Source organism: Colossoma macropomum, unplaced genomic scaffold (assembly GCF_904425465.1).
Source record: "Colossoma macropomum unplaced genomic scaffold, Colossoma_macropomum, whole genome shotgun sequence".
Classification (NCBI taxonomy): Eukaryota; Metazoa; Chordata; class Actinopteri; order Characiformes; family Serrasalmidae; genus Colossoma; species Colossoma macropomum.
The window spans coordinates 17,563,801-17,580,896 of NW_023494791.1; the positions used below are offsets into that span (position 1 = coordinate 17,563,801).

At 37.0% G+C, this 17,096-nt stretch overlaps 3 protein-coding genes across 5 annotated transcripts in view; 2 read left to right on the forward strand and 1 right to left on the reverse strand.

Annotated features, from left to right (window-relative positions):
- Positions 1 to 344: 344 nt before the first annotated feature.
- Positions 345 to 5,968, forward strand: tmem72 (transmembrane protein 72). The gene is made up of 5 exons (XM_036573443.1): positions 345 to 414; positions 2,509 to 2,575; positions 3,378 to 3,449; positions 3,549 to 3,688; positions 5,412 to 5,968. Exons 1-5 carry the CDS (start codon positions 345 to 347, stop codon positions 5,828 to 5,830), a joined length of 768 nt encoding a protein of 255 aa, XP_036429336.1. The 3' UTR covers positions 5,831 to 5,968.
- Positions 5,969 to 7,813: 1,845 nt separating this feature from the next.
- The window catches only part of rassf4a (Ras association domain family member 4a), a 38,543-nt gene continuing 29,260 nt past the window's right edge, over positions 7,814 to 17,096 (forward strand). The window contains exon 1 of the mRNA XM_036574171.1: positions 7,814 to 7,935. The gene's annotated coding sequence lies outside the window, so the exon portion shown is untranslated. The remainder of the gene's footprint in view (positions 7,936 to 17,096) is intronic.
- cxcl18a.1 (chemokine (C-X-C motif) ligand 18a, duplicate 1) lies at positions 9,048 to 15,458 on the reverse strand. Of its 3 annotated transcripts, none has more exons than XM_036574174.1 (5): positions 15,306 to 15,458; positions 15,064 to 15,196; positions 10,624 to 10,701; positions 9,719 to 9,748; positions 9,048 to 9,657 (listed from the first exon to the last, which is right to left on the reverse strand). In XM_036574174.1, the coding sequence occupies exons 1-5, from the start codon at positions 15,373 to 15,375 to the stop codon at positions 9,597 to 9,599; spliced, it is 372 nt and encodes a 123-aa protein (XP_036430067.1). In that variant the 5' UTR covers positions 15,376 to 15,458; the 3' UTR covers positions 9,048 to 9,596. The 3 variants fall into 3 exon arrangements, with proteins under 3 accessions (XP_036430067.1, XP_036430066.1, XP_036430065.1); XM_036574173.1 differs by having other exon boundaries at positions 9,048 to 9,628; positions 9,690 to 9,748; XM_036574172.1 differs by having other exon boundaries at positions 9,048 to 9,748.

Here is a 17,096-nt window from a genome sequence, read left to right on the forward strand (position 1 = left end):
TGCCTCATCTGCAATACTTATATTCTTTAAGGGAAACTGCTGAATTTCTTATTACGTTTTATCCCTCACCTTAAAGGGAGGTGGAATGCATCAACCAGCTGGGGGTGGTCAGTGTGAAGGTTTCCACTGTTATATTAGGCAGATTAGCAGGGTAAAACCCTTACTTGTACCCAGCCTACGGCACCCTCCAGCTCAGGCGGAGAGATTATCAGCCAAGGGCCTGTGCTGCCATGGTGCTACTACCTACACACACAGCTACAGCTTCAAGTTCCTCTTACCAGTGGAATTGTATCATTCTATTACATTAACAGGACACTGAGTGGAGCAGGTCTCTGACTTTGACAATGGGGGGCTCAGTTTGGTGGGTTGTGGTGGAATGTGCATGCAGAGTTCTTGGCATCTCAACTGCTGCAGGTAGGACTTTGCAATATGGTGCTGCTTTTTTTGATGTAATCACTGACTGGATTTTCTCATGATCATTCATGTTGTTGAGACCTGTAGTTCATCATGGCCTAAGCTTTGTTTGTTCATTTGTTTGTCTTTTTGTTTATTGTTTCAAATAATGGCTGCATCAGTATACGGATAAGGTCAAAAGTTATTGTTTGATGAGACTGTATTAAAAAATCTGCAATGAAGATTTCTGGACATCATGTCCAAATTAAGGCTTAGCAGACCTCTGGTTTGCCTGTTTCCCCAGACATTTACTAAAATATTTCCACTAAGGTCAAAATGGGGTCGATTTAGGATGCAGACATATAAAAACACTTGAACACATAATGTATCATGAATTTGGGTTTACTACATGTTACTCCTCCACTGAGAATCCCCATCCACCACACTGCTTTTCCAAACATTACGCTGTTGAGAGTGGCTCGTTTAAATCATTGAGAGGAATGGCCGCATTACTCATGCTTGCCTCCCTAAACAATCTCACAGGAGAGGTCATTGTCCCTTCAGGAGGACGATTTACATCCCTGTGACCTATGATTTTAAATACATTTCTTTTTGGGACTTTTTGTAACCATTAAAAGCAATAAATCAATCATTTTTAGTTCTATTTTGAAAAGGGTTATTTTTGTTCCAACAGATAATGGACAGACCATGTTCTCTCATTTTATGTCAATTTTGTTGTCAGAAATGTTTGAGAGATTATGAACTTCTGACTTCTGACATTCAGGATTCACTGAAATTTAATAAAGAAAACAAAAATAAGTTGAGTGTAAAAAAAAGATGTACAAGACAAAGAGGGGGCATAGTTAGTAACTTAAAAGCAGTTTTTAAAAATAATTTTACAGTAATGTTCAAACTTAACATATTGCAAGCGCTATATATTCTGGAAGCATTATAATATTTTATTTCACAAAGTTAATTTATTTAATGAAATAACACTGTACTGGAGAAAGACGTTTGAGGCAATTTGACTGAATTTGTGTGTCAAATCTGACATCTAGTGGTTGTAGGAAACCCCTACTCAAACACTAACCACAGCACACATAGTGACATGTTTTGGTCAGTGCAGTCCTGCATGCATATGCACAGCACAAAATACACAATTTCTCTGCCATCTTCTACTACTACTACTACTCAACCTGCATGCTATAGGTGGGCATAAGGGGGCCATGCTTAATATACCAAAAGTGCAGCCTTGATTGTATGTTAACATCATGTGTTTCAGAGGGCATTAATAATTAAAGAAAGGCTACACACTGCAGCAATTTAGTGTAGCCAAAATCGCAGTACTAGACTATTAGGATCTAGACACAACTCCTAATGCTACATTCACCTACTATTAATGCTTTTGGATAAGAGTGTCTGTGAAATACCTAAATGTATCTTGTATTGCCTCACAGGGTTGGGGGTTCAAGTCCCATCTGGTTGAGCTTCCATGTTTATGTTGTGTATTTACAAGGGCATTCCCTGGGTATTCAGATTTCCTCTTATGGTTCCAAAGCAAAAGTAATGCATAGGTTGGCTACACTACACTGTTTCAGCATGTGTCCATTTGTATGTGCCCGGCAGGAGTTTACAGGGATCAATTCAAGTTAATCACATTGCAGGAGAGAAACAACTAGCCTTTGGAGTACATTCAGTCAAAAATGAACAAGCCACCTGATTGCAGAAGGGGAAATTCAATGAGCCAATTAGATTACAGGATTGGCAATCAGGATTTAAGTAGTTAATCAGAGCACAGGTTTTGACTAGCCAATCAGATAGCAAGATTCAGCTACCCAATCGGAGCATTAGACTGCACTGGCCAATCAGATCACAGAATTCAACCGGCCAATTAGATTGCCTGATTCCAGTAGCTAATCATAGCAGGATTGCAGGATTCAATTAGCCAGAGTGTAGGATTCAACTAACCAAACAGATTGCAGGAGGCCTTGATAAATCTACTACTACTACTAATAATAATAATAATGATAATAATAATACTACAATTGTTGTTGTAATAGTTTATGTGGTTCCTGTGTATGCATTAAATTATTCTCTCTGATGCCTGTGCCTCAGTGTTGTGTGCTGTAGGAGTAGAAACGCTGCATCAAGCAGACTTCCACAGCCTGGCTGTCTACCTCCTGTGAGTATTCTACTTGTCCTCTTATTGCAATTTAGCAATGAAAACTACACACTCAATTTGAGTGAACTGTTGCTCATTATTTTATATATTTGAATGTCTCAGGTATTGTGGATGTATGTGGACTGTCTGTATGTGTACGTATGTCTTTGTGGGCCATTGTTTCTAATGCGAGCTTTGGCTTTCCACACACACAGAAATAAGGACCGCCACACCAGCACTGGGTTTTATTACACCATATTATTCATTCCTATCTAATAAACTGTATGTTGAAAGCTCAGGGAACAATCTGAAAATGTTCACTTTGTAAATTTTATGATACCCTCAGAACATTTTAGATTTGACGTCTGTTGTCTATTTCAACACGTTCTTGCTAGAAAACAAGGTCAATTAATATATTTTATTTTCCTTGCTACTATAGCTACCTTTCATTCCATATTCAGTTCATGGTCAGCACAGGAGCCCATTTTGAAATGTTTACTGAGATCGAAGAGAAGATATTCTGTTCCTGATTATTTTATCAGTCTGGGCTTGCTGCCAATTCTAAGTGGATCTGCATGAATGGACAGGAAAAATGTCCATGAGAAAGAAAAAGAGCTGTTAGGACATGCAAGAACATGGGAAATACAACACTGAAGACTTTAGATTGGAGTTTACGCTAAGGCTTCAGCTACAAGAATTTGTTTACTTGTACATTTTGTCATCAATGTCAGTTTTTTGTTCTTTTGTCAAACATCACATATTTTTTATTTGGTTTTTGAAATGAATTTGATTTGTATTTGATTCTTACTTTCAATCTGCAAAGGGTCTCCTCTGCTGGAATGATGATCTTTGAAGTGGCATATTTCACTGACGCTCTTTTGGCAACATGCTTTCCGTAAGTTCTGTAAGACATGGCCAGTTTTAAGCCCACACAATTGACAAGTCCATACAAGTTATATCTTTACTCTGAAAAGTCTTCTTTTCTTTATCACAGTTGTCCCCCTACTTTTAAGTTCTTCACTGTTTGGAAGAAGATGGCTAATGTTGGAGGCTTCCAGAAGTTCCTCTACTACACAATGATGTCAGTGGTGTGTTTCCTACATCCAGTGTTAGTCTGGCATGCTGTCATACCAGGTGGAGCATAGTTCTGACTAGTACTACTACACTGTGTTTATTTGGGATCATCACTGCAAAAAAGAAGTATATCTTGGCAAGTGAAATTATCTTAAATCGAGTCAATATTATCATAATGCTTTAAGTGTTTACCCCACTTCTAGACATTTTTTCTTATTTGAAGTAATTTTATTTAGTAAAATTATCATATTCCATTGGCAGATCATTTCTCATTTTTTGTGAAATAATGCAAATAATATTCCATGTCATGAGAAATGGTTGAAACAAGCAATATTGTCTTATGGAATTTTAAATGACACGTCTAAACAATTGTCTAAACAATCTTATGTTTTTTACACAACAGCATGATTTAAAAATTGTATTTTTTTTAAACCAGATAACTACAGTCGTAAATCTGATTGGCCAAGTTGCTTTCGAAGCCATTGTAAAATGTTCATAAACGCACGTCTAAGACTGCTTTGACAGATGAAGAAAAAAACTTTTGTTAAAATGTATTGAGAGGAATTCATGTCAAATTGATATGCTATCAATACACTACAAAAAAACATAAAATGCAATGTACACATGACAGTACTTTCTCAGAAAGACATGCAGAATATGTGCTAAAATGAAAAGCAAACCCTCAGTTGTATCGTTTTCATGCTGCTTGACCTCTTTACTGAAAAAACATTGAGGATTTGCAAAAACAAAGTGCTGAATTAGAGGAAAAATTGAATACAACTCACCTTAAAATGTAATCAGTGCATAACTATATCGTTTTCCATCGTGCAGTACTTCAAACAAAACATTGCAACGGATCTTTTACTTTTCATTTTGGCACATTTTCTGCATCACCGTTTAAATGCGATTTCAGATGTGGCTTGCATTTCACCGTTGTATTTACAGCTGTGCCTTGATTACATCTCAAAGTGGATTGTATTCATTTCTGACATGAATTCAGCATTTTGTTTTTTAAGAAAGTGTTCTGCATGCTGCTATGGAAAAGAAATGGCATTTCTTTCTGTCACTGTAGTGCTTGCATTTCAATTTTGCATGCTTTCCTTTCCATACAAAAATGAGGAGCTGGCAGTTTGTTTTTTTTAGCAGTAAGGCTACAAGATAGCAAGCTAAACATGCTAATAGATAAAATGTTTCTCCATTAATTATTTTCTGTTAGGCTTCAAAATGAAATAATTTGCTTTATTTAGCTTAATGGTAACACAATACTGGACATGGCATACAGGGGCTAGTGGAAACTAGCATAATCCTTGCTGTGGTAATATGGTAAAGAAAATCTGTGTATATGGTGGAGATTTCTGCTTCTGCAAACATTTTTCAACACATATGACAAAAAAATGTAAGTTTATGAAATGACTGCAATTTACATTGATGAGCAATAGAAAGGTCTTGTCCTCCTTCAGTGGTCCATTATTGCTTGGCAACAATAGCATAACACTACATTTCTTGGTGAAAGAATTGTTTATTGTAATTGTTCAGTATAACAAAGTATTTACTGAAAATTGGTGGACTTTATCATGTTTTATGTTGTTGCAAAAGCAATAAGCCACTTGAGGTGGTGTGTTACAGTGATTTTACCATGAGTGAGGGATTCCTGACTCTCATGGGTTCATATTCACTAGCCTTAATCACTAGATTTCACTTGCCATGATATTTTGCATTGCTTTGAGTTACAAATGGTTGAATATTAGGTACATTTATTTAATCAATCTTTATCAATCTTTAGGAACTATGCTGCTGCTGACAGGATTGTTGAACTTTATTTTGAGCAAAAAGAAAAAGACAAGCTCCGTCAAACATTCAGGCGAGTCTTATGGAGACCCAGCACTGTCGACCGTCTGCATCAATGAGTTGGGAGAGACGGAGCAAACGTTTTCCTTCTTCCACATCGTCTCAGGCAGGAAGGTTTTCTTCCTACCCACCAACAGCAGATTGCAAAGTCCTTCTCGGGCCTTCTCAGACAGTTCTCAGGCCATGCTTGGGCCAGACCATCCTTCACAGCAAGACCACAGACCAATGAGGAAAGCTGATGGAAGAAATGTGCACTTGATAGAGAGTTTCAGACAAGAAGAGACAGAGATGGAGGAGTATGACATGGAACCAGAGGAGACCACCTCAGATAAAGCACCAATTATAAAAGTGTGAGTGGTGGCTGTGGGAAAGTGAAGAATGCACTGCAAATTATTTATGGTTTGCAATGTCCAGCTGAGGTCACATAATTACAAAGCAACTGACATAGTTACTTTATGCTGGAACATGGTCATTTTTCCAAAGAGCAGTAGATAAGTTACTATTAATGCCCAGAGTTTGCAGATTTCTGAACCAGTCTTTTTGAATGGACATATTGATTTTCCAAAGCTTTCTCAGCACCGTGATGTTCTGTACAGCATGCTGTTTATTTGTGCTCTGCACTGAGGTACAACGTATATTTCAAATAGGAACAGAATATATAATCACCAGTCTTTCTTAACATATTTCACACATTTTATAAAAATTATATTAAGTCATATCAACAGCATATTGATTGTAATCTAAATTCCTATTTAACAATTCTCTTCTGAAATGCTTTGATTATGAGGTTTGCACTCTGTGTTTGGACTCATTTGCAGTTAAATTAGCTACCACACTGTTACATGAAGCTAACATTTGGTCATGCCTATATACCTTATCCTCATATTTATCAGTACTGACTGATACTGTCAGCTGTTTGTTTTGTTAGAGTGAGCTAGAGCCTGAAATAGGCAGTGCTCTTATATAATGCCTCTGAGACGTGACCATGGTGATCTTCATCAGACGTTTTAATAAGAAAGAGCAGCCACACAAGAGCAAACACTGCTGTATTGTTGGACTGCACTGGTTCTTTTCTGCTTAAGCTGTAATTTTCCAAATGTTTCAAGTAGCAAACAATGAAAAGGATGAATCTTTTAAATGTTGCAACAATGCATATTTTTCTCCAGTTGTTCAATTGATTGAACTATTTCTGAGGCAATACTGCTGTTCTTTAAGGGAGTTCACTCTGTGGCTGTATTCCTAAGTGCATTTAGGGAGTCTTGCCGCAAGACCGCATCTACTACTTCAAGGCCCCATAAATCAATACAAGCCTAAGTCTCCATTCATCATCTGGTTTCTTGCTGGTTAGATCCTGAAAAGAGCTTTTTCCATCAAGAACGGACTGCTGCAGACCCCTCAGGGCTCCATGTCTAACCTTGATAGACAGGCTCCAATGCTTCAAACCTGCTGAGAATAAAGGATTAAAGATCGTTGGAGGAGTTTCTCTTCAAGACATTACTGTATTTTATTTTTGTTTGTTTGTTTGTTTCAGAGTAAACATCTTGGCTATTACAATTTAATTCAGAAAACCTACAGCTATGCCATCCACCCATAAACAGGCCATTGGTAGCAAAGCACAAATGGCTCTGTTCAAAAGAACTGGAGTGAATAATCAGAGGAAAGCACAGGGTGAAACTGTAATGATCTCCACAATAGGTCTCTATATATCAGCAAAAAAAAAAAGATTAATTGAGATAATGGGACGTGTCTGATCTGAAACTGATGGTAGGCATATGCTTAGGCTTGTTTTTGCATTCCGTCATTTTCTGAATGAGGTTCCTTATTTGGCCTTCTCGTTGTAATAATCACATCCTTTTTAGACAAAGCTGGCTTCCCGTGGGGGAAGTGTCTTGGCAGCTCAAAGAATCAGCTTCCTCAAACATTTTATCAGGTCTTCTGGTGTCATATTTTCCTAGATGGGATTCTCAGACTAAGCTAAAAAACAGGAAACCCATTTCAGTCGGAGTCTGAACTGAACAGCGAGATCCCTGGCGTACAAAGCAGTACAACAGAGCTGTTCACTGACATTGCATTTCCATTTGACATATAAGCTAAACATATAGCCCAGTCTACGCAGAGCTTATTTTTCTTTAATGAAAGTCCCACATGTGTGCAATATGAGCTGCTACACTTCGATAAAGCGTTAGATAAACTGATAAGCCAGACCACGAAGCCGCTCCAGACGTTTCTCGGGGCAACCAAATGGAACCGCCTACGCGCCGTTTTGATTGGCTCACCCTGTCAGCGGACTCTGTGATTGGCTGGCAAAGATATCACTCATCATAGCGTGTACAACGCTTCTCCCCTGAGCCAACAGGGTCAAGTAGACTTGAATAGGATCGACTGAAAAAACCTTTCCGATCAAGTGGACGTCCTTGTTTTGTTGGCGCTGGGACAGGAGGCGATGTACGAGGCGATCGGTAAGGTTGTCTGTTTCTCTTCAAAAGCATAAGCTAACAGAAGTTATAGAAATGTTACAGTGAAAACAGGGCTGAAGTGTGAGAGAGGTCGGACGGCTGAGGTAATATCTACTGTCTGATGGACCTGCAGGTGAATTCTAGGCAGGACCTTGCATAGTCTACTATAAGAAAGCTTTTCAAGTGGCATTCCTTCTTGTAGTTTTGAAACAGCTAGGTTTGTCGGTTTATTGATTGGTTGGTTTATTGATGGTTTAAACATTGGTTTATTCTGTCATACTGTGTTAGACTAAAGGACAACATTCGACTCTCACTGGACTCAATCCATGGGCTATTTTCATGATATATATTTATCATGGTGGATTTTTTTCTGTTGTAAACACTACTCTCCACAGCCACTGTTCTTTCCCCGGACTTGTAACTTCTGCAAAATAGGCAGTTTCCCTTCATGTTAGTCATGGTCCTCACAGGCTAAATGCTGTATGTGCTGTGGGTGAGGAGCTCTGCATCTGCAGCTGCACCATAACGTAATGAAGAGTCACAGCTGCTGGAGCTGGGTGATTAGTCGCAGGGTCACACTGTGATTTAAACTGGAGCGCATCCCTGAACAAGATTGGTTTGATTGGTGCCCTTTTGTCTGGTAGAGACACTAGGTTGTTCATAATTTACTGTTTCATATGGCAGCCATTCAGGTGCTTTCCTTGAGATGAAACCCATGTGGACTCATTGAATAATTTATAGTCTTAGACAGAGGCGGGGTCATGTCACAGCACGTTTAGTTCTAATTATAATTAGATTCTTTTCACAAATATCATTTTGGTTTCAGGAAGCCCTTAAAACAGATCGTCCTTGTTTAAAGCAATGCCAGTGACAACACTTCTGCTGACTTACATTCAACCCATCCATGTCCTACAGATGAAGACAATGCTTCAGCACTAGTTCTGATTGGTCTAAAGCAGTGGTCCTCAACTCTGCCCTGCACATTGTAGAGATTTCTCCTCTCACAACACACCTGATCCAACTAAGCTCTTCCTGAATCGAAGTGGGTGTTTTAGAGCAGAGAAACACAAAAATGAGAAAGACAGGGGTCACAAGACAAAGAACCTCTAACAGCATCTACTCGATTTTTATTTATTTTAATTATATTTTTTGTGATGTAATTTTTATATTTTTATTCACAATCTATTTTTAAAATGGTTTTGTAAAAATTAGACTAAGAATTTATGATGTAATAAGTGAAACATACTCATGTTTGATCAGTTTGATTTTTTTTTCAGATTTGTGCTCTCAGACAAGCTCAAAGCACATTCAGAAATTAATATAAATTCATATAAATTCATACAAATTCAGAAATTCATATAGAAATTCCGACATGAACAGTAATGAGTTAATGCATTACTCTTCTTTTTCTTCTTCTTTTCTTCTTCTCCATCTCTTCCTCCTTTGCACTTTTTCTGCATTTTAAGTAATTCTAAAATGTATTGTTTAGTCATTTTATTGTATAAAAACATTATAAAATGAATATAAAAGTGTTACATAAGGCAGTATTAGAAAACAGTAGTACAAAATGTCTTAGCAGCAGACAAAGAGCTACATACATAGTGTGCATTATTTGTATATTAATAGGTTAGTTCTTTTGTAGGATATATATTCCCTGCCAGCAGTTACTGCTTCTTCGGCCTTCCTCTTCCTCTTCCTCTCTTTTTAGCTTTAGGTTGTATGCAGTTACTGCTTCTTCGGCTTTCCTCTTCCTCTTCCTCTCTTTTTGGCTTTAGGTTGTATGCAGACTTTCTTCTTTCTTTCATTGAACTTAATCCTGCAGAAATCAGTAAAAGAAGAGTTGAGCCTTAGTGTGCTGGTTTTGCAGGTTACTGACATAAATCAATATGTGCTATTAATGGCACTCGTGACTTGACTACACATGATCTTAATCTAATATAGGCATTTTTGTATGATCACACAGAATCTCAGATGTAGTATCCACCACTACAACACAAAACTCACATATTACAACACAGTGACATTCTTTATATTTTTTGCTCTTATGCACATGACAGTCATGCCTTACTTTGTGTTCATCATGTAGCATTTACTGTTTAACCAGGTAAATTCTTAGCTTCAGCAGGCAATTCATGCTTAAAGAGAAAAGAGTGAGTGCAGTCTTCCCTTCCACCCCTAGGTGGCATTGTCCATCAAGTTCTGTCCAGTGATTGTCATAAAAGCCCTATTAGACAGGTCATAAATGTAGTAAATCCCATTGTATCATACACATTTTACGTTTACCCTGGCATGATTAGTTTTTCACAAAGCACTTTTTTATAGAATGGATCAATAAGATGCTACACATTTAAGCACTGAATTGCCAGTTTATTAGGTACGATTATTGCTCATTTCATCAGAAACGCCTACTATGAGGGTGTATTTTGTAGGTTTACAATTACTGATAACAGCCCATTGTTGCTGCACAACCTATCAGCCACCCTCTACCTCATCCAATAGTGGAAAGAGACCACCATAGGACCACCTTTGACCAGATTTTATTTGAGTGGTTTTATTTGACTGTTCTCAGCACAGCAGTGACACTGACATGCTATAATGTATCAGGAAGGACTAGGAGGAGTCAGAAAATGTCTTGATCCAATTTATACAAACGTAATGCAATTCCTAGGAAGGCAGATGTGGACCACTTACCGTGTCCAGCAGTTCCTTAGTCTGTTGCCTTGTTCGGAATCTGGGTTCAGGCAGAACAGTTGATCTCCCTGTTTGATGCTGGGGATCAGATTAAAGCATTATCAGGTAGAGCCAACTCTGTGTCAGCATACAGAAGATCAAACCTTCATCAAGCGTCTTGCTGTCTCACTAAGGAAATATCTAAAACAAGGCCACTATTAGAGCTACCACCTGTCATTATCAAACCAAATGCCTGTTATACAATGTGTGTGTTGTGGTAGTGTGTCAGGCAGACATTTGTTTGTTGCCATAAACATTTCTATTGCCAGCTTCAGTGGAGATTGAATTCTCTCAAGGAAATAGGAAATAGGAAGCAGCATGACTGCACTGTGCTTTGACACTTGGCACTGGTTTTAATTCAGACAGTAAGTTTTAGAAAAGTACTAGTAATAATCATAAGGAATGGGGAAAAAGTTGATACTTCACAGCATCATGATATTTTGTGTAATAATATTGATACCCCAGAGACCCCAGCAGTGCCTCTGCCCATAAATGCATTAATAGGAACAGTTGGATAGTACAGTGGATAATCACTTTGCACATGAGGTGTCTGGGGTCGATTTCCAGTCCAGGCAGGAATTTGATTGCTAATAATGTAAGTGTTGTTTTGTGTACTTCTCAAATAAAAGAATCTACCAAATATTAAAACTAAAATGTTAACTCTTGTTTGAATGTTGCTTCATCTACTTCATAATTTTCCTTCAGTTCCAGAAAAGACTGAAGTGAGATGAACAAAGTGTAAACTTCATTAAATAAAATCGCAAGTTTTCTCTTGGATGAGTAATTCACAACCAGATGTAATAAATTCCAGTATATTGCACTGCTTTATAATACAATACACAGCATATATTGAATCCTTAAAATTCACGATAAAATTGCATTGTTGCTCAAGTATCATGACATTATCATATTAGGGGCCTCCTTGTGACTTCTACCCCTGGTAATCATAGTATAAATGTAGGTGACAATCATGGATCTGGGCTGGTTATAAGAACAAAAACTGGAAACAAACTGCATTTTGCTAGGAGCAAAAATACAACCAGAAACATTTTTATCCACAGTCATTCAACTGTACCAGAACAGAAGTGTTAATTTGAAATCTCTGTTAACATTTAATGACATTGTGTTTTCGTTCCCTGTATCTGACTATTATTATTTTTTATTCTTACTTCCAAACTCTCAAATGTTTTTGGATCAGCATCACGCCTCACATAGTTTGATTCAGGACATCATTTTACTGGATTTATGTGTCATTTATACGGGTTTTTTTGGCTTTGGCTAAACAGTGCTGGGCAAAAGTCAGAGACCATGCTTCATTCATTTAATTTGTCAAAATGGCCAATAAGTACATGTTATACATTTTTCATCATCAGTAAAAAAAAAACAAAACATATATGTAACACAAAATTATACTTAAAAATCAAACACTGAAATTATATTTTTTATTTTATATTATATCTAAATATAATGCTTGCATTTTCTGTTTCTCATGCTCAAGTAATACCAAACACATTCGTTTATGTAGACATCTGGGCTCTGGAGTGGTCAGTCCTTTGTTCTGAGAGCACCAGCAGCTTTTTTTGTTGGATTTGCGATTTTTTTGTCTGTCTTTTATCAGTAATGATTGAGTTTTCTTCTCACAGTGGAAGGACGGACAGAAACACCTGTGGATTTTTTCAGATCTGAAGCAAAAATTAAGCTTGATTTTTCTCCTCTGACTCAAAGACGAAAGCTTTGAGTACTGTTTATCTTGATGGTAACAGTTTTGGGAGTCTGTTGGGTCTTTTACAGTTGTTAGGTATCCCATTTTCTTTACATCTTTTAATAATTTTTGAATTTTTTTCACCTAATTTTCCTTTGCCCTTTCCCTTTCTTATGCCAGTGGATTATCTTATAGCTAATCTCCTCAGAAATATCTCCTGAAAAATAAATAACTTGTACTTAAAGGCAATTTTGACTGTTAAGTAAATGAAAGGTGGCCTCTAACTTTTGCACAGTACAATAGATTAATTTGGTAATCACAGTCTGTAAGGCAACAACAGCTATAAATGTCCTCTGTGTATTTCTGTTACATGATTTTTGTCATATGTCATAATGCAAAAAACATTTAGCCAACTGCGCATTTGTACACAGGAAATTTGCTGTTTACGCTATTGCAAAATTATAACATTGCATTTGGAATTGATCATAACAACCTCCAGTGAATTATTATGGGCTATTTCTGTTGAACCCGTTTACTGATTTACAGACATTAACATTTGTTAACTTTTATGAGTTGTGTGATCCTTATCCATACAAACACTGTTGGATCTAACAGCTTTCCAGACCTATTTTTACTCTATTAGGCCTACACACAGCCTACAATCGCATGAAAAAGTTACATGTTTTGTTGAAGGGAAAATAAGTAAAATAAACACATCCTCTGAGAGAACACACATCTGCACTTTTTAATGCACAATTACTGTTTATTTGCTGGATCAAAATGCTATATTTAAGTTTGCTCCTTGTAGAGGACATGTCAACTTATTTTCACCTTGAAATTGCACATTTTTCATTTTGTTCGAGCCAGTTTAGGATCGTTATGTTGGGGTTTGAATGCAAGAACAGAAATGTTAAAGGGGACTTATTATGCAAATTTTCAGTGTTCAGAATTTTATTTTTGTGGGCTACTAGAATAGATTTACATGCTTCAAGTTTCCAAAAATATATTATTTTTCTCATACTGTACATCTCTATTCATCCTCTGTCTGAAACGCTCTGTTAGAGCTCCTGTGTCTTTAAGTTGCGTCTCCTAGATAAGCCCAATGTGCTCTGATTGGTCGTACAGTTCTGCCCCTGTCTTGCAATCTGCAGACAGACCCTTCGCTCCTAAGCAGCTGTCAGCACCAGTGTGGCTTTTTTTCAGTGAGCCCAATCCAAGTCAGGTCAGTGTCTTCTCGACATGGCTACAGAACTGAACAAACTCCTCCTGGCCTCCAGTAGTTGCTGTGCAATGTGTGAAAGTGTGCCAAGTTTGCCGGGAGGCGGGCAATAAGGATTGTGCTAAGAGATTGCGTCATCTTGTAACAAAGGAAAAGGGGCTGGAATTCCAACGAGGCGTTTCAGGCAGCTGAGAAAAGTGGTTTCTGTGAGTGACAGTTACCCCCTCTGGCATGTAGTTTGAGCATTTACATACATAAAAAAGCTAAATTAAAACACTAAAGAAAAGGGGAAAACCCAGAAAAGCATAATAGGTCCCTTTTAAATGTTCTGTTTCAAACTGGTTGCTTTTTTCATCTTATAAATTGTGTTTTTTAAGGTACTGACAAATATCATGTATCTTATAGTGCTTGTGGGGTAGTTGTTTTCTTCAGGAGTTGAGTTAGAGTGACTAGATTTCAGTTGAAGGATCTGGTATAGTGTGTCTTGCCCACTCTTGTCTTGGCAGGTCTTCAGTGAATGGATTTCACTCAAACATGCCAAAAATATGTGACCGCCTGTGTTGAGGAATTAGATGTGGCAACAGCATGAAATGTTGTGCAATTTTCTCAGCATTTGTAGGAGTTGTGGGTTGATTATCTCAAAGTTATGCTCAAACCCAACAACTCAAGCAGAAGTAAACATGTATCTCTAAGAAGCAGCTTGAGGTTTACAGGACAGTTTGCAAAGAAAAAACAGAGTTTCTGTGCTCTGGATTAGTTCAGCTGGTACTGATTAAGTGTAAAGTCTAAAGTTTGTAAGACTGTTCTTGCAAGACTGTTAGGCTGTAGTGAAAGTTAACTGCGGTAAGAGATAGAAGAGATTTACTTACTGCCAAATAAAGAAATTGTGACTGAGGAAAGTACTTTAAAAGTAAATATAACTCTAAGAAAAAGTTATTTAAGCTTGAACTTGTTAAGTAACATATTTTATTTTACATAAAGTTGACTAATTTAAATTTACGGAGTATAACAGCGACGATATGTGAAAGGCATTTTTATCATTCATAGTAATTTGTGAGTAAAAGTCTTCACAAATCGCTGGACAGTCAGTTCAGTATTTTCCAGTTTCAGTTCTCAGAGAGTCCTTGCTCTGCTCATTTTTGTATTTTCTTTAATCTGAGCTCATCAGCTAATCATCATGCCCTTCATAAGATTCATCAAATGTGCTAGAATCAGCAAAACAGAATAATGTGCAGAAAAAGGCCCTTAATATACCACTGCTTCAGTCAGAGCTGATAAGTGCATCAGTGCATCTAGAAGCAAATCCATTTCTTTGCACACGTGTAGGCTGTGAGAGAGTGTTGCTGTTATCACAACATTCTTCCTACTTTTTGTCTGCAGCTACTTTTAGTCTGCATCATGATTTTTTTTTTAAATGCATGTGTTGTTTCAGCTATCTAACTTCTTATATAACAGCTTATCAAGAGTAGCAGATACTTACATAATTTGAACTTTATTGCAAAGAGCGTCTGGCATTTTCATTTCAAAGTCAGTGATACGTCTCCAAGGCACAGAACCAGTCTCTATGACACACTCACATTTTTCTCGAATGGACATCGCAGCAGCCACATTATCTGGAAACAAAGAAAAAAGAGAAAGAAATAACCAACATTTGCAAACTATTCGAAAGGTTTATAGATGTGCACTGAGAGAACAAATGCATCAGTGCTAGCAGAACTGTACCTGTGAGGATGTTTAAGAAAAGGAAGAGTGACAGAAGGCTTAGAGTAGCTTGCACTGTCCCGAAAGCCATGTCAGCTGTGAGTTGCAGTAAGAGAATATCAGCCTCAATGTGCCTGCTGAGGTGTGTGTGTGTGTGTGTGTGTGTGTGTGTGTGTGTGTGTGTTTGTGTGTGTGTGTGTCTTGTCCTCGTATCCCCCTCTTTTTCCTGCCTGCCCATATTTAGCCAGACAAGTGTCACATGATTTCTAGTAAACGTTCAGGCTGTAATAAGGATCCTACGTGCTCTCAGGATTATTTACTTGTCATTCATCTTGAGGTAGCATGTATGCTTTACCAACCACACGTTTTCAACTCTCCTGTCCTAACACTCCTGATCCAGTTTGTCAGGTGTTTATCAAGCTCTTTATGAGCTGGATCAGATATGGTTGGCAAACTGTGCAGTGCAGTTGGATCCCGATTAACAAACACTGCTCTTTTGGATAAAAGACAACAAATTAACACATAACAGGGTCATCATAGACTTTTGTGTGAAACTGTGAGTGACACTATGCATATTCATGAGATAGACACAATAACTCCAGATAAAGAAAGCAGCTTAACGTGAAACTAAGTAAACCACAATTACAAAGCCATCCATGCATATTAGTCATAGCAGATTAGCACTGTGTTAGCTTTACAAAAGAGTTGAGTTTGATATGAGTTTGCAAAGCAACATGAGTTATCATATTTAAATGTGGATTTACTATTATTATTATTATTATTATTATTATTTAAAAACTACAGGTGTTTTACAATTCAATTTCACTATGTCTAGGATAGTGTGCATTTGCACCAGAGGGGGTGACAGTCACGATGACAAAGCATTCAACACTGCAAAAAAAAAGAGACCTTGGCAAATGAAATCTTCTGAAATCTAGTTGATGTGTCTAATATTTCTATATTTTAGAGACTGTTGTAAGAGTATTATAAGATTATTTAACTTATTTACACACATTTTTTGCTCATTTTGATAAATTTTATCAAGTGAAATTATCTAACTGCACTCGTATGCAAAAATCTTAATACCCCAATCAGATTATGAGTTTTGTTTTGTTTTTTTGAGTGAAAGTTAGTTGACACATCTAGAAAACGTACCTAAACATATTTTAGTGTACAAATTCTATGTATTTGCTGAGTTTAACACATTGGAAAAAATTACATATAAAATGTGTTGTAACTTTTTCACAGGCCACTTCTTTTCCCCCCAGTACGTTAAATTCAACAATTAAATAGTAATTGTGCATTAAAATTAAAATCATTAATCTTTGTAGAGAATATGTATTTTTGTCCAGTTAGAAAACATGGAATTTGACCAGGGGAGCCCAAAACTTTGCAGACGACTGTATATTTGCAGATAATTTTGCCTATTTGAAGAAAAATGCTTAAAACAGACAAAATCATCTGCTAATGTATTAAGATCATTTCACTTGATAAAAGGACTTAAAAACACATAACAAGTAAAAAGTCTTAAAATCATCTTATAGCAGCCTCCTAATGAAAAATAATATTAGATATATTGACTAGATTTAAGGTTTTACATGGCTAGATTTTTTTTTTTGCAGTGAACTAAAATGAAAAAAATATAATTTATCCAAAACTTTGCTCAATAACCTAAGCTGACTCAAAGAGAAACCAAAAAGCTGTAATTTTTGTGTGTATATATATTATGAATTTGATTGACAAAACTTTCTTACTTAGTGTACTTACATAAGAACCAAAAAAACAAAAAGTGCATCACTCACTGTAATGTTT

Bases quoted from the DNA above. Each gene is read 5' to 3' on its own strand.
- tmem72 (XM_036573443.1), top strand. From the start codon at position 345: ATGGGGGGCTCAGTTTGGTGGGTTGTGGTGGAATGTGCATGCAGAGTT. The intron at 415-2,508 runs GTAGGACTTTGC...CCTGTGCCTCAG, and splicing joins TGGCATCTCAACTGCTGCAG to TGTTGTGTGCTGTAGGAGTA. The intron at 2,576-3,377 runs GTGAGTATTCTA...CAATCTGCAAAG, and splicing joins AGCCTGGCTGTCTACCTCCT to GGTCTCCTCTGCTGGAATGA.
- cxcl18a.1 (XM_036574174.1), bottom strand. From the start codon at position 15,375: ATGGCTTTCGGGACAGTGCAAGCTACTCTAAGCCTTCTGTCACTCTTC. The intron at 15,197-15,305 runs GTACAGTTCTGC...CTTTGTTTCCAG, and splicing joins TTTCTTAAACATCCTCACAG to ATAATGTGGCTGCTGCGATG. The intron at 9,749-10,623 runs GTAAGTGGTCCA...TGATTTCTGCAG, and splicing joins CTAAGGAACTGCTGGACACG to GATTAAGTTCAATGAAAGAA.